Source organism: Notolepis coatsorum (assembly GCF_963971535.1).
Source record: "Notolepis coatsorum genome assembly, chromosome: 6".
Taxonomy (NCBI): domain Eukaryota; kingdom Metazoa; phylum Chordata; class Actinopteri; order Aulopiformes; family Paralepididae; genus Notolepis; species Notolepis coatsorum.
The window spans coordinates 184747411-184764848 of record NC_140170.1 but is presented as its reverse complement, the minus strand read 5'-3'; the positions used below and the strand labels follow the sequence as shown (position 1 = coordinate 184764848).

At 45.8% G+C, this 17438-nt stretch overlaps 1 protein-coding gene across 1 annotated transcript in view; it reads left to right on the top strand.

The window, feature by feature from the left end:
- Window positions 1-17438, top strand: part of iars1 (isoleucyl-tRNA synthetase 1) — a 202370-nt gene that overhangs the window by 82743 nt on the left and 102189 nt on the right. The window contains exons 16-19 of the mRNA XM_084315958.1: window positions 2195-2281; window positions 6775-6858; window positions 11698-11842; window positions 12924-13044. Of these exons, the coding sequence (XP_084172084.1) occupies window positions 2195-2281; window positions 6775-6858; window positions 11698-11842; window positions 12924-13044 (437 nt within the window). The remainder of the gene's footprint in view (window positions 1-2194; window positions 2282-6774; window positions 6859-11697; window positions 11843-12923; window positions 13045-17438) is intronic.

The following is a 17438-nucleotide window of genomic DNA, read 5'->3' as shown; positions in this document are numbered from 1 at the left end:
CTTACAAGCAATAATTTCCAAGGCACAAACAGAGCTGGAAAATAGGAGCTGCAGCTGAGAGCAGACCTCATGGCAAAACACTGTCTGGATAATGAAAATAGCTGACCTGGCAGCGTCACATGACTGAATCGGCCAATAGCGTCAAAGCTAGAACGGGTTAAATAAAATGAGTGCACTACTCAAAACATCCACAAGAGGGAAAAAACACAATGACCAAACCTAGTATGAATAGAACATGACAAGTAACGTTAGCTAGGTAGCTAACGTTAGCTCACGAGCTATAGCTAGTTAGCCAACGCTAGCCAGCACTTGAGAAAAACGAATGCTAAACTGATATCAGACGTTGATATCAGGAGCTATCAGTAGCTAGATAACATTAGACAATGCCTCATGTATTAAACAAAAGTGAATAGACGTCTGGGCCATTTTGTTTAATGCTTGTTATGTTGAAAGAGGAGCTCTGAGCTGCTCATCCACTCGACTCTTGCCGTGGTAGGGTTTGTTGACATGCCACGGGTCTGGGAGGAGGAGGGGCAAGCCATGCAGCTACATCAGTGTGGCTGTGAGAGAAGAGTGAGTGAACCTAGTGTGGTTTGCTGATGAGAATGGTGGGCAGGAGCTGCAGCTGGATTAGCGTATCGCTGCGTTGGGAGGCGGAGATAGTCATTGGATTCGGCAAATCACGCCACGTTTAGACTTCAGTGAACTCTGTCAACTTAGTCAGCACGAGACACGCACCATTTGACAGCAATATATGCGCGCACTGACAGTCGGCTAATTGACATTTCCTGTGGAGAAAAAAAAATCCTCTTCGTCCCGTTTGTGTCCCGGCAAAGATTTCTGTTTGTCCCAAATCAATATTTGATCGTCCAGGGGACGACGGGACATCGTTAGTCTCGAGCCCTGGGGGTCTGCGTCCTGATGTGTATCGATGTCTGGGGTCCTCGACCGGATGGAGGTGGAAAACGACTACTCTAGTCCGTAATAATGGCATGTAACATGTAATAATGGCACTCAACACTTTGATGAACATTGTTACTCGGCTGATAGAGTTGTACCCTTCCTTCTTACTCGTCGTACAAAACTTGTAAGTCGCTTTGGATAAAAACGTCAGCTAAATGACTAAATGTAAAATGTAATGTAAATGTAACTTCTTAAAAGTTGGGTGCTATTCCTTTTCCCTGGTTAGTAATACATACATCCAACATACAAAGAACATCCAGGCTTTAGTGTTTAGTCCCAGGTCTGACCTCACTTCCTGTATTGTGTCTGTCTCCAGGTGTGACCTCACTTCCTGTATTGTGTTTAGTCTCAGGTGTGACCTCACTTCCTGTATTGTGTTTAGTCTCCAGGTCTGACCTCACTTCCTGTATTGTGTCTGTCTCCAGGTGTGACCTCACTTCCTGTATTGTGTTTAGTCCCAGGTCTGACCTCACTTCCTGTATTGTGTTTAGTCCCAGGTCTGACCTCACTTCCTGTATTGTGTCTGTCTCCAGGTCTGACCTCACTTCCTGTATTGTGTTTAGTCCCAGGTCTGACCTCACTTCCTGTATTGTGTTTAGTCTCCAGGTGTGACCTCACTTCCTGTATTGTGTTTAGTCTCCAGGTGTGACCTCACTTCCTGTATTGTGTCTGTCTCCAGGTGTGACTTGACTTCCTGTATTGTGTTTAGTCTCCAGGTCTGACCTCACTTCTTGTATTGTGTTTAGTCCCAGGTGTGACCTCACTTCCTGTATTGTGTTTAGTCTCCAGGTGTGACCTCACTTCTTGTATTGTGTCTGTCTCCAGGTGTGACCTCACTTCCTGTATTGTGTTTAGTCCCAGGTGTGACCTCACTTACTGTATTGTGTCTGTCTCCAGGTGTGACCTCACTTCCTGTATTGTGTTTAGTCTCCAGGTGTGACCTCACTTCCTGTATTGTGTCTGTCTCCAGGTCTGACCTCACTTCCTGTATTGTGTCTGTCTCCAGGTGTGACCTCACTTCCTGTATTGTGTTTAGTCCCAGGTGTGACTTCACTTCCTGTATTGTGTTTAGTCTCCAGGTCTGACCTCACTTCCTGTATTGTGTTTAGTCTCCAGGTGTGACCTCACTTCCTGTATTGTGTTTAGTCTCCAGGTGTGACCTCACTTCCTGTATTGTGTTTAGTCCCAGGTGTGACCTCACTTCCTGTATTGTGTCCGTCTCATCCTCTAGGTTCTACACCTTGCTGGTCCTGTCGACGGCTCTGTTTGGTAAACCGCCCTTCAAGAACGTCATCGTCAACGGACTGGTGCTCGCCAGGTCAGGCTGCTCGCTTAATCTCACTCACTCACTCACTCACTCACTCACTCACTCACTCACTCACTCACTCACTCACTCACTCACTCACTCACTCACTCACTCACTCACTCACTCACTCACTCGACTGACTGACTCCCTCTGCCTTCTACCTTTTCTGAGCCCCCTTTTCTTCCCTTCTCCCCTTTCTCCCTGTTCTCTCATCCCTCCCTTCCCTGTTCTCATTATTTTCTCCTCTTTTCGCTCCTTCTTAATTGAATGCTCACTGCGATTATTGGTTGCTAGTCAGATTAGCATGGCGTGTCGGTCTGGCGGTCGGTGGGTCGGGTCGGACTCGGGTCTGGTCTGTCAGTATGTTCTGGACTGTCCAGGGGCCAGAAAGAACAAGAACTGTCCCGGGGCACAGGAAGAACATACTGACTGAACTGTCCTGGGGCACAGGAAGAACATACTGACTGAACTGTCCTGGTGACACAGGGAGAACATACTGACTGAACTGTCCTGGGGCACAGGAAGAACATACTGACTGAACTGTCCTGGGGCACAGGAAGAACATACTGACTGAACTGTCCTGGGGCACAGGAAGAACATACTGACTGAACTGTCCTGGGGCACAGGAAGAACATACTGACTGAACTGTCCCGGGACACAGGAAGAACATACTGACTGAACTGTCCTGGTGACACAGGAAGAACATACTGACTGAACTGTCCTGGTGACACAGGGAGAACATACTGACTGAACTGTCCTGGGGCACAGGAAGAACATACTGACTGAACTGTCCTGGGGCACAGGAAGAACATACTTACTGAACTGTCCTGGGGCACAGGAAGAACATACTGACTGAACTGTCCTGGGGCACAGGAAGAACATACTGACTGAACTGTCCTGGGGCACAGGAAGAACATACTGACTGAACTGTAAAAAATGTAAAAAAAATAAAAATGATGATATATATACTGACATCAATCATAATTCAAATTAGAGCTTAATTAGTGAAGCAATTCAAATCATTGTGGTAACCGCCATTAAAAAAAATAATCCTTTAAGGAATCTTAGACCTACATACCTCTTCATCCCTGAAGCATAGCGTGATAGAATGATGCCTTTCTACGGTCCGGAAGGGCATTTTCACCTTCATTTACAAGGTACAACCTGATGGTAGGCTGCAGGGATCTCTCCATGGTCCTGATTGCAGGGATCTCTCCATGGTCCTGATTGCAGGGATCTCTCCATGGTCCTGATTGCAGGGATCTCTCCATGGTCCCGATTGCAGGGATCTCTCCATGGTCCTGATAGCAGGGATCTCTCCATGGTCCTGATAGCAGGGATCTCTCCATGGTCCTGATAGCAGGGATCTCTCCATGGTCCTGATAGCAGGGATCTCTCCATGGTCCTGATTGCAGGGATCTCTCCATGGTCCTGATAGCAGGGATCTCTCCATGGCCCTGATTGCAGGGATCTCTCCATGGTCCTGATTGCAGGGATCTCTCCATGGTCCTGATTGCAGGGATCTCTCCATGGTCCTGATTGCAGGGATCTCTCCATGGTCCTGATTGCAGGGATCTCTCCATGGTCCTGATTGCAGGGATCTCTCCATGGTCCTGATTGCAGGGATCTCTCCATGGTCCTGATTGCAGGGATCTCTCCATGGTCCTGATTGCAGGGATCTCTCCATGGTCCTGATAGCAGGGATCTCTCCATGGTCCTGATTGCAGGGATCTCTCCATGGTCCTGATTGCAGGGATCTCTCCATGGTCCTGATTGCAGGGATCTCTCCATGGTCCTGATAGCAGGGATCTCTCCATGGTCCTGATTGCAGGGAAAGATACCCTGTTTTCAAAGACACCCCTGTGCTCTTGTGGACCTGGGGGCGCATTGGTCATGATGTTAACACTTTGACTGCCTAAAAACGCTTTACAGCGTCATTGCTGGCCATGCTAAAGTTGCCGGGGGACGCTGTACAGCGTCCTTATATCAATATTTCAAAAATCTGGAATCGGATTCATATTTCCCCTCCGCTGGCCTGAGGTCCACCAGCAGGACCCACTGAGCTCTCTGGCGGTTCAGGAGCGCCATCTGGTGGCCGATCGGCGCAACCGCTTAACAGGAAGCGCAGTAGAGGTTTTGCTGGTCGGCCCTATTACTTCCGGCCACTCGGTATAGGTTCCGGCATTCTAGCTCGTCACTCTACATAGCGATCGATTGCCAATAACTCGATAAACAACATGATTTGGACGTATATACCATTATACAAGCTGGAGATGGACCGGGTAATAATATATCCCATAATGATAAAATTTCTACTCGACGATGATCGCCCAACGGCGCGCGGAGACTGGGGTGAGTTTCAGCGTGTAACGTTACCATCTTCGATACTAACTGCTTTTATCAACATTTGACCCACATTAGATGATTGGTATAACGCTGCCCATGGAATTATAAACGCCCCCTCGCCCATCCGGTCAACATCAGATGACGTGTAGTAACTTCTAGAAGTACGTCTAGTTGGAATTTTTTATATCGCGCTGATTGCCATCAAACTGTATTTCATCATCAATATAATGCATTTGGGGCTATATATCACGTTCTGGAGAAAGCTGCAGAAAGAGATGAAAACATACTTATACATTAGACCATACTTTACTATGAATATGTGAATGAAAAAGTTTAACGTTGCTACACAATGAACAATACATATAGGACTTTGAATGGGCCCTAATAATGGCAATGTAGCAATAGAATTTAAAAAGTTATAGCCCTGCAAAGAAGGGGACTTTCTCCATAGACAAATAGAGCCGGCAATCTATGGTATATCATTAATTTAACCCAAGGCAACCAAAGTGTTAACGTGCCAGAACTCAAGAGAGAATACTACGTTTCCAAAAATATCTTTGTATGTGGCATTGTGGGGGACGAGGGCATCTCAGAGACGATGTAACAGCGTTGTGGGGGACAAGGCGTCTCAGAGACGATGTAACAGCTTTTATCCACATTGTGGGGGACGAGGCATCTCAGAGACTATGTAAGAGCTTTTATCCAAAGCGCTTTACAATTTGTGCCTCCGTGTTACCAGACGACTGCTCTACCTCCCGAGCCACTGTCGCCACTGGTAGCAGTGATCGGTGATAAAAGGGATGTCCCGATCCGATCACGTGATTTTCAGAAGATCGGGATCAGGAAAGAAAAATCTGGAGTAAAAATAAATTTTTTATTTTTTATTTTATTCAACAAACATGACCATGTTCACGTCTTAAACTCATACTGAGGCCTTAGTTTTGTTTTTAAATTACATATCATCATTCATTTATTTATTGTCGCACAGAGCAGAAGAATTTGCCAAAAAAACGCATTTCCTTTGATTTACACCGTCACACGACAGTGACATATGCCGAAAATAGCAGACCTACAAGCTCACAACGCGTGGCTCCCGCAACACCGGCGGCAGGTTATGTCCACCTGATGACTCGGAGCAGCTAGACAAAATGTCAGAAGTCTGGAAGCATTTTAAAATTGAAACCGAAACCAGTCCAATAGCCAGTTGCACAATGTTTGCAAGGCGGACGTTCCGCATGGAGGAAAGAACAGAGCTGCGTTCAACACGACCAATCTAATACGCCACCTGAGGAACAGCCACGTTATGTGACTAGAGCGAGCAAAGGAATGGGGAGGCGGCTGGTGCTCTGCCAAACGGCTGTATTGATTGCAATGCCTCGCTTGAATTAAGTTAACGTTCGCCTGGATAACGTCAACATACGCTTTGTGAGGATTATCGTCTGCGTTTCAGACCAAAATGGAGCAAATCATTACGTAAGTCGAACACTGTGAATGTATACTAATGTGCAAACAGATTGAAACTTTGAATATTTCTCGTATGAAGCACATTCTCAGTGGCTCAGGGTGAATGTAATGTGAGCCACCGGCCCACCGCGCTCGAGGGGCTACTGAGGCAACAGAGGGGCTTGTCTCGCTTCGCCAGTTCCTCACAAAAATGCGTCAAATCGGTTAATAATGTTAAAGATCGGATCGGGAAAGATCGGTATCGGCAGATACTCAAAATCACTTGATCGGGAGCAAAAAAATGCGATCGGGACATCCCTACTGATGATGCAAATAAAATAAATAGAATTTCTCTCTCTTGTTCCCCTCACATTTCCACTATTAGTAGTACTGCCTCTCTGACTGAAGGCTGTGTGGAGGCGGGCCAACAGACCACAGGTCCATGTCTCTGTTCTGCCCCGCTGTAGCTAGGAGGCTGCGAGACCCAATGACCTGGAAGACCAGAGAGGGGGAGCGAGAGCGGTGGGGAGAGAGGGGGGGGGGGGGAGAGATATATGTAAACGAGACCAATGTGTAAATTGTTTGTGTGTATACTGTATAGTAAACATTCTGTGGTAAGGTATTTATTTTCCTCAAACAGTCTGGTGTGTGTGCATGTTTGTACTGTATATATATATATATATATATATATGTGTGTGTGTGTTGTCTCTCTACAGTGATGGACAGAAGATGAGCAAGAGGAAGAAGAATTACCCAGATCCTGGACTCGTAGTGAAGAGCTACGGTGCTGATGCTCTCAGGTCAGTACACACACACACACACACCACACACCACACACACACACACACATATATATATATATATATATATATATATATATATATATATATATATATATATATATATATATATATATATATATATATATATATATATATAATGTATGCGTGTCCAGATGCAGTCCCAGATTTGACATCCGGGTGACATCACACATGCGGTCGATCGTGTCGCTGTAGCCGAGATGGTGCACAGTGTTGCCAGATGGGAAATGTTAAATTATCGCGCTAGAGGCTTGAAGGAAAACTCCAACATTTTGGGAAATTAGCTTATTTAACATCTTCCCTGGAGTTAGACAAGAAGATACATACCTTTTTTGTCTCTGTGCATGCATTAGGCTTAGGGAACGCCCGCACCGTTAGCGTAGCTTAGCTTCATCACTGGAAGTGGGTCAGACTTTTACCCTGAAGTTCAAATACAACTCCAAAACGTTCCTGTAAACATGTTGTGACCTGTGTATTTACCACGTGGAGAAATAAAAAATAATTTAATTCGACATTTACGTTTTCTAAGCAAATATACTCTGAACAATTTTTTGCCGAACCACTCCTCTCTGGGCGCAGTGATTTCACGCAACGCAGTGCTACTTTCTAACGTGACGCCAGTGTTTGTTTACATTTTCATTTCATTCAAAGGATCCGAACCGATTGAAGTTTATGGATACCATGACTGTGGTAAGTTTTAATTTATGTTTTTAGATGGAAGGCTGTATTCGTTAGCGAATATTGTGAGATTGATGAATAGGACATAACGTTGCTGGACTATCGACCTAGTTAGCCCCTTTCCTGACTGCGATGCACGGCTACAGGGTTTGGGCGAGTGAATCCACACTTGTGGTATTATTATAACAAATTTATTGTGTAACGCTAGCCCCTTAAAACTTACCACAGTCATGGTATCCATAAACTTCAATCGGTTCGGATCCTTTGAATGAAATGAAAATGTAAACAAACACTGGCGTCACGTTAGAAAGTAGCACTGCGTTGCGTGAAATCACTGCGCCCAGAGAGGATTTTTTTTTTTTTTTTTTTTTTTTTGATCTTTTTCCCCCTCCATTTTCCTCCGATTTTCTCCCATCCCAATGTTAGTCGTATGCCAATTCCCAGTCCCTTCCTGGTCGCTGCGCACTTACCCCCCACAGTCAGATCATCTGGGAGAGTGGAGGCTACCACGTGCTTCCTCCGACACACGTCCAGCCAATCACCGCTTCTTTTCACCTGGCAGCGCGGATTCTCATTGAGAGGGCGTAGCGTGTGGGAGGACCACACTATCCCCCTCAAGTCCTATCCGCGTTTAGCAGGCGCCCCGACCGAACTGTAGGAGTCGCTGTTTACAACGACCCGGACCCACCCCGCCAGCTTCTCCCACCCTCTAATACAGCCAATTGTATTAGTGCAGACGGCCAGCCAAGCTGGTGACAACCCCAGAGCTGTGAGCTGGATTCGAACAGGCGAATCCAGCTCACAGCTCCGGGGTTGGTGACGAACGCAATCTCCGCTCGGCCACCTAACCGCCCCCAGAGAGGAGTTTTAATTATATATTTTTTTAATATAAATCAACTCAGTAGATCATCCTCCATATGTGTGTGTGGGTTTTACAAAGTTTAAACAATGGGAAAGCATTAAACCGATCATCTGTCTAAACCTCCTAACTCTATTTGCCCTCAAATCTGTGTTTGTTTTTTTCATCTGCTGAAAAGTTGGGTTTTTGGAGTTATGAGGTTTTGTCCCGCCAGCAGCGATATGTGACGTCTGAAAATAGGTGACGTTCCCCTTTAAGCTGTCTTATGGTAATGATGGGGGAGGGGCTAGCTACTGTCTTATGGTAATGACAGGGGAGGGGCTTGCTACTGTTTTATGTAATTACGGGGGAGGGGCTAGCTACTGTCTTATGGTAATGACAGGGGAGGGGCTAGCTACTGTCTTATGGTAATGCCGGGGGAGGGGCTAGCTACTGTCTTATGGTAATGACGGGGGAGGGGCTAGCTACTGTCTTATGGCAATGACAGGGGAGGGGCTAGCTACTGTCTTTTTTTTTTTTTTTTTTTGGTATTTTTCCCCCTCCATTTTCCTCCGATTTTCTCCCATCCCAATGTTAGTCGTATGCCAATTCCCAGTCCCTTCCTGGTCGCTGCGCACTTACCCCCCACAGTCAGATCATCTGGGAGAGTGGAGGCTACCACGTGCTTCCTCCAACACACGTCCAGCCAATCACCGCTTCTTTTCACCTGGCAGCGCGGATTCTCATCGAGAGGGCGTAGCGTGTGGGAGGACCACACTATCCCCCTCGAGTCCTATCCGCGCTTAGCAGGCGCCCCGACCGAACTGTAGGAGTCGCTGTTTACAACGACCCGGACCCACCCCGCCAGCTTCTCCCACCCTCTAATACAGCCAATTGTATTAGTGCAGACGGCCAGCCAAGCTGGTGACAACCCCGGAGCTGTGAGCTGGATTCGAACAGGCGAATCCAGCTCACAGCTCCGGGGCTGGTGACGAACGCAATCTCCGCTCGGCCACCTAACCGCCGTGGCTAGCTACTGTCTTATGGTAATGACGGGGGAGGGGCTACCTACTGTCTTATGGTAATGACGGGGGAGTGGCTAGCTACTGTCTTATGGTAATGATGGGGGAGGGGCTAGCTACTGTCTTATGGTAATGACGGGGGAGGGGCTAGCTACTGTCTTATGGTAATGCCGGGGGAGGGGCTAGCTACTGTATTATGCTAATGACGGGGGAGGGGCTAGCTACTGTCTTATGGTAATGACGGGGGAGGGGCTAGCTACTGTCTTATGTAATGACAGGGGAGGGGCTGGCTACTGTCTTATGTAATGACGGGGGACGGGCTAGCTACTGTATGTCAGCACAGTGGATCTAAATTAGGATCTGTTCAATCTGGCCTAGTCTCTCCCACACACATACGTGTAGACACACACACACACACTCTCTCTCCCTCTGGTGTGTGTGTGTGTTGTCCAGGGCTGTGGGGTGTTGTGTCCATATGGTTAATAAATAAATCACCATCCTCTCCCGCCATATGTGCCCAGCGCTGATGGACGGTGGGCACCTCCCCTGCGGGCCGGCATGTACAGTAGAACATGGCTCCTCGTTACGTGGGCACCTCCCCTCCGGGCCGGCATGTACAGTAGAACATGGCTCCTCGTTACGTGGCAGAACAGTCTGTACTGTTTACCAAGCCAAACCGCCACACAGACCAGGGAAATACCTGTCTGCTCCTGTGGGTCACAGTGTCGGGTGGCAGTATTCCTGAGCCACTAGTTCACCTTTTACCTTAATTTACCAGGGTAGGTTCTTTATAACCTTTATTTATCCAGGGTAGGTTCTGTTTATAACCTTAATTTACCAGGGTAGGTTCTTTATAACCTTTATTTACCAGGGTAGGTTCTGTTTATAACCTTAATTTACCAGGGTAGGTTCTGTTTATAACCTTAATTTACCACGGTAGGTTCTTTATAACCTTTATTTACCAGGGTAGGTTCTGTTTATAACCTTAATTTACCAGGGTAGGTTCTTTATAACCTTTATTTACCAGGGTAGGTTCTGTTTATAACCTTAATTTACCAGGGTAGGTTCTGTTTATAACCTTAATTTACCAGGGTAGGTTCTGTTTATAACCTGTATTTACCAGGGTAGGTTCTGTTTATAACCTTTATTTACCAGGGTAGGTTCTTTATAACCTTTATTTACCAGGGTAGGTTCTTTATAACCTTTATTTACCAGGGTAGGTTCTGTTTATAGCCTTTATTTACCAGGGTAGGTTCTGTTTATAGCCTTTATTTACCAGGGTAGCTTCTTTATAACCTGTATTTACCAGGGTAGGTTCTGTTTATAACTAGGGATGCTCGATATTGGCTTTTTTACCTATACCGATATTGTCCAACTCTTAATTTCCGATACCGATATCAACCGATACCGATATATGCAGGGTCCCCCCCCCCCCCCCCCCCCCCCCCCCCCCCAAAAACAGAATAATTTCAGGTAATTAACATTACATATCTCTTGTTGTGGAATTAACATAACATTATGCATACTTTTGACAATAAATAAAATCAGAATTAGTTCTTACTTGCTTGCCTGGGTAAATAAAGGTTATAGAAATGTAAAAAAAATAATAAAAATAATTGAAAACCGATACCAATATTTTCCGATATCACATTTTAATGCCAATATCGGCCGATAATATCGGACATCCCTATTTATAACCTTTATTATAAGCTGTACAGTAGCTTCATCACCTGCTGAGCTGTAGAGTAGCTTCATTTTAAGCTAAGTTAGCTGCTGCCATGTCGTCATAAGGACAGCATCCCTGCCGTAACCGGCTGTGCTCTCCTGGCGGCTCTGTGTTCAGACCTGTTGACTTGTCTACGTTATTCATTACATTGGCAATAAAGCGCTTTCAGCTTGTAACCCCTCCCCCTCTCTATGTAACCGCTCCCCCTCTCTATGTAACCCCTCCCCCTCTCTATGTAACCATTCCCCCTCTCTATGTAACCCCTCCCCCTCTCTATGTAACCCCTCTCTCTCTCTCCACGACCTCTAACCCCTGTCTCCCCCCTCTCTCTCTCCCCCTCTCCCCCCCCTCTCTCTCTCTCTCTCTCTCTCTCACTCTCTCTCCCCCCCTCTCTGCCCCCCTCTCTCTCTCCCTCTCCCTCTCCCTCTCCCTCCCCCTCTCTCTCTCTCTCTCTCTCTCTCCCTCTCCCCCCCCCCCCTCTCCCTCTCTCTCTCTCCCCCCCCCCCCCCCCTCTCTCTCTCTCTCTCTCTCTCTCTCTCTCTCTCTCTCGGCAGGCTGTACCTGATCAACTCCCCGGTGGTCCGGGCGGAGAACCTGCGCTTTAAGGAGGACGGCGTGCGAGACGTGCTGAAGGACGTGTTCCTGCCCTGGTACAACGCCTACCGCTTCCTGGTGCAGAACGTGCAGAGGCTGCAGACGGTGAGGCCCGCCCACTCACTCACTCACTCAACTCACTCACTCACTCACTCACTCACTCGCCCACTCACTCACTCACTCACTCGCTCACTCACTCACTCACTCGCTCACTCACTCACTCACACACTCACTCACTCACTCACTCACACACACTCACCCACTCATTCACTCACTCGCTCACTCACTCACTCACTCACTCACTCACTCACTCACTCACTCACTCACCCACCCACTCACTCACCCACCCACTCACTCACTCACTCACTCACTCACTCACTCACTCACTCACTCACTCACTCACTCACCCACTCACTCACTCACTCACTCATTCACTCATTCACTCACTCACTCACTCATTCACTCACTCATTCACTCATTCACTCACTCATTCACTCACTCATTCACTCACTCATTCACTCCCTCACTCATCCACTCACTCATTCACTCACTCACTCACTCACTCACTCACTCATCCACTCACTCACTCATCCACTCACTCACTCACTCACTCACTCACTCACTCACTCACTCACTCACTCACTCATCCACTCACTCACTCACTCATCCACTCACTCACTCACTCACTCACTCACTCACTCACTCACTCACTCGCCCGCCCGCCACATTTCTGAATCAAGAAATTACATCTGTTTTATTTAAAGCGTAACTAATTGTCAGAAATAGTTTTTAAGCCATACATATTGGATCAGATTTTCTTTTCTATAAAAAAAATAAAAACAGCATTTAAAAGTGAATTGTATCCTTTTTAAATGCCCTTTTAATTAACCCTTTCACTGCCACATGACAGCCGGTTAACCCTTTCACTGTGACATTACAGAAGGTTAGCCCTTTACTATCACACAACCGACGGCGATGCTCCATCATTAGCATCATTAGCTCCGCAAATGCGGAGCTAATGATGCTAATGATGGAGCATCGCCGTCGGTTGTGTGATAGTAAAGGGCTAACCTTCTGTCGTGTGGCAGTGAAAGGGTTAAAATGAAAAATAGTGCTTGGAAAAGTACTTGCAAGGCCTTGAATTTAATTTTGCAATGTCTGTGTGAACCCTGCTGGGTGTCGTCAGGAGCAGGGCGTTCAGTTCCTGTACAACCAGAACACGGCCCGGCACAGCGACAACATCATGGACAAGTGGATCCAGTCGTTCACACAGTCGCTCATCCAGTTCTTCAAAGCCGAGATGGATGGTGAGACACACACACACACACACACACACACACACACACACACACACTCTTAACACGTGCACACACTCACACACACACTTTAACACACAGACACTCACTCTAACACACAGGCACTAACACACTTTAAATTATAATAACAGGAACAGTGTATTGCACTACCAAAGCTAACTAGCATGTCCCATATGCTCTGTAAATAACTATGTACAGATACCGAGATGTCACTCCATGTTACCTGTTCAATGTTGTTTTTTTATTTTTTTATTCTATTATATGTTGTACCACTGTATTGCACATCGTTGCGGGCGAGACCACCCGCATTTCATTGTATACCTGTATGCCGTGACAATTAAAACTCTTGACTTGACTTGACTTGACACACACTCGCACACACACACACTCTCACACTCTCACACACACTCACTCACTCACTCACTCACTCACTCACTCACTCACTCACTCACTCACTCACTCACTCACTCACTCACTCACTCACTCACTCACTCACTCACTCACTCACTCACTCACTCACTCACTCACTCACTCACTCACTCACTCACTCACTCACTCACTCACTCACTCACTCACTCACTCACTCACTCACTCACTCACTCACTCACTCACTCACTCACTCACTCACTCACTCACTCACTCACTCACTCACTCACTCACTCACTCACTCACTCACTCACTCACTCACTCACTCACTCACTCACTCACTCACTCACTCACTCACTCACTCACTCACTCACTCACTCACTCACTCACTCACTCACTCACTCACTCACTCACTCACTCACTCACTCACTCACTCACTCACTCACTCACTCACTCACTCACTCACTCACTCACTCACTCACTCACTCTTAACACATTGTCCGCCATGGGTTATATCCATCAATATAGCCAGTCTGCCACCGTTGAAAGCCTATGGAGATGTTTACCTTCTTTGCGGGGCCATAACTTTTAAAATTGTATTGCTATATTGACATTACTATGGCCCATTCAACATCGATTATCTATCGTTCCGGATGTGGGAACGTTATATTTTTTCATTCATACATTGTTGTGTTAATACCGTCTTGAATATAAGTATGTTTATAAGCTTTTCTGCTGTAATTCCAAAAACGCTAGTTATAGGCCCAAACGCATATGATAGATTATCGATTGCTGTTTCTTTCCTATACACGCTATATTAAAGAATTCAAATGTATATGATCGGTATACATTATGCTTCATCATGCGTGAAGGAAAGGGGGGGGGGTCGTTTATAATTCCTTTATCGTCAGTACTTTATGTAGTATGGGTTGATATATTGATATACTGTTTGCAAACAAAGAAACGCACAATCGGACTGAAAATAACGTTACTGTCCTCTTACCGTTCGCCGATGAGACTGGAGGAAAAATATCCCAATTATTTGACGCCGATCGCCTAGAGCCATTTCCGGTTTGTATGGCGCAATAAACGCCGAAATCATATCGATTATTGCATTATGGAAGCAATCCAAATGCACGCCAGTGTTTGTCTGGACCCACGTAACAAGATATTACTGCCGGAGGAATTTCCTCGACGCACCGATCACAACTTCCGGTTTTGAGAGTGTAACTCGCCCGACCATCCACCAGGCGGCGGTATTGAGGCGTTGCAATCTCATTCAGGGTCCCGCTGCAGGGTCGGAGGTTGGCTGGATGAATTATGAATGCCATGGTGAAAAAAATTTAATATTTATTTAAAAAACGGCTTACGCCGTTGTTGGCGTTCAACGCATGGCGGCCAAAAGCGGCGTAACTCGTTTATGGCGACCAATGTGTTAACACACACACACACTCTCACACACTCTCACACACACACACACACAAACACACACACTAACACACACTAACACACAGACACACACACTCACTCACTCTTAATCCTTTATTCGCCAATGACGTGTTCCCACGTCATTCTCTGCCATGCGTAATCTGCCAATGACGCCGTAAGGCGTCTTTGAGATCAATATTTCAAAAATCTGTGATGGCAATCATATATTACCCACGGAGACTTGGGATCTCCTGTTGATCTCCTCTCAACTCTCCAACGGTTCAAGAGCACCATCTGGTGGCCGATCGGCGGATTGCCCCAACAGCAAGTGACGCGCCGGAAGTGGTGCTCATCCATATTCGGTCCGGGCACTCGCTATCGTTAGCGGGACTCTAGCTCGACACACTGGACAGCGATCAGTTGCCAATAACTCGATAAACAACATGATTTGGACGTATATACTATTATATACCTGGAAATGGATCGCATAATTATATCAACATCCCATAATCGAGAACTTTCTGCTCCACGCTGACCACCCAGCGGTCAGAGGAAGATGCGGTAAGTTTCAGCGTGTTTCAATAGTATGATCCATATAAACTGCTGTGATCTATGTATCGCCCATACTAAATAAATGATTTAACGTCGGCCACAGACTTATAACCCCCCCCCCCCCTCCTCCGGTCACCAGCAGATGATGAGGCAGGACGTTTAGGACCTTGTACAATTGAAAGTTTTAATATGACGTCAATCGGTATCAAACTACATTTGATGATGTAATATATGTATTTATAGCTATAACTCGCGTTCTGCAGAATGCTGCAGAAAACGATAAAAAACATATTTATACTTTAGACCGTATTTTAGTATGAATATGTGAATGAAAAAGTAGAACGTTGCTACATCCTAAACGATAGATACGTGACGTTGAATGGGCCATAGTAATGTCAATTTAGCAATACAATTTAAAAAGTTATAGCCCTGCAAAGAAGGGGAACATCTCCATAGACTTATAGTGGTGGCAGAGAGGGGATTAAGATCAGAATAATCCCTGGCAGATAAAGGGTTAACACACACACCTACACACACACACTCACTCACACACAACACCATATTTGATCTATTTATTAAAGAGATTTGCACTACATCCATACCTCATTTAGCATTAAAAAAAAATTGTCTACCTCATTGTCTGCATTTTTACTTCATTGTACTTTCACTGTACTTAGGTTGTACTTTAGATTGTATATTTGTATAGTGTTGGGACTATTCCTCTTTTACTTCCTCGTTTTTATTAATTTTTTTACTGTATGAAGCACATTCTCAGGAGGCTCACACCGAACCAAGCATTTCACTGTAATGTACCTGTACTTTATACGTGACAAATAAAGGAGAACTCGGAACTTGACACCACCCCCACAGAAAGCTGTGTGTGTGGAGGCAGGGGTTAAGGTCACGGTGATAAGATGAGATAAGATAATCCTTTATTGATCCCCTAGGGGAAATTCGGGTGTCAAAGCAGCATGGGGGGGGGTTCAAGCTCCGGGAAGGTCATCAAAGAGAAGTCGCCTTTTCTCAGTCCTTGCCCCACAATGGTGGAATGAACTACCCACCCCAGTTAGGACAGCCGAAACCCGTCCAATCTTTCGCCGTCGACTAAAGACGCACTTAGCACAAACCTAACCCTAACTAGCCTTACTGTCATGCACTTGTCCTAATAAACTAACCTACACTGTAGCACGCAACACTTTGATGAACATTGTCACTCAGCTGATAGAGTTGTACCCTTCCTGATGACCTGTCGTACAGAACTTGTAAGTCGCTTTGGATAAAAGCGTCGGCTAAATGACTAAATGTAAATGTACAGGGTGGGGGATGCATAGCTTCACAGTACAATACAATATAGTAATATAAAATATTATAATAATAAAATAATAATAATAATAATTAATAATAGATAAATAATATAAAAAATTAATATAAAAAGTAATATAAAATTGCAATATAAAAGTACAAACACAAGATAGTCCAGTGGTATGAGTCTCTAGTGCAAAGAATCAAGATAGTGGTTGGTGTGTGATGAGTGTCTAGTTCTCGGGTCCCGAGTCGAGACCGTGATAGCTGCTCTGGCAGCAGAACCGGCCGCGTCAATACTTTTACCAACTAACTTGCATTTTTCCGCGATCTGATTGGCCACTGACGTTTCTGGTCATGTGACATCTGCACCAATCGTGTGACGCCTGTTTCTATCACTGGTTAAGCTTAGGCACTCTTTCGAAGTTGGTTAAGGTTAGAGTTTGTCTTTAGAGCAGGGCGATAGAACACCAGCCCTGATTCCAAACTCTAACCTTAACCAACTTCGAAAGAGTCGCCTAAGCTTAACCAGTGATAAACTACGTGTAGTTTGCAGGTTGTTAGAGGCGGAAATAGGCGCAGAAACGGGCGTCACGCGATTGGCGCACATGTCGCATGACTAGGGATGGGTACCGAATTCGGTACTTTTGAGGTACCGAACCGAAACACGTCGGTACTACAGAGTATCGATTCAAGTGAGATACCGAAAAACGTTCACACGCACGGCACAATATATG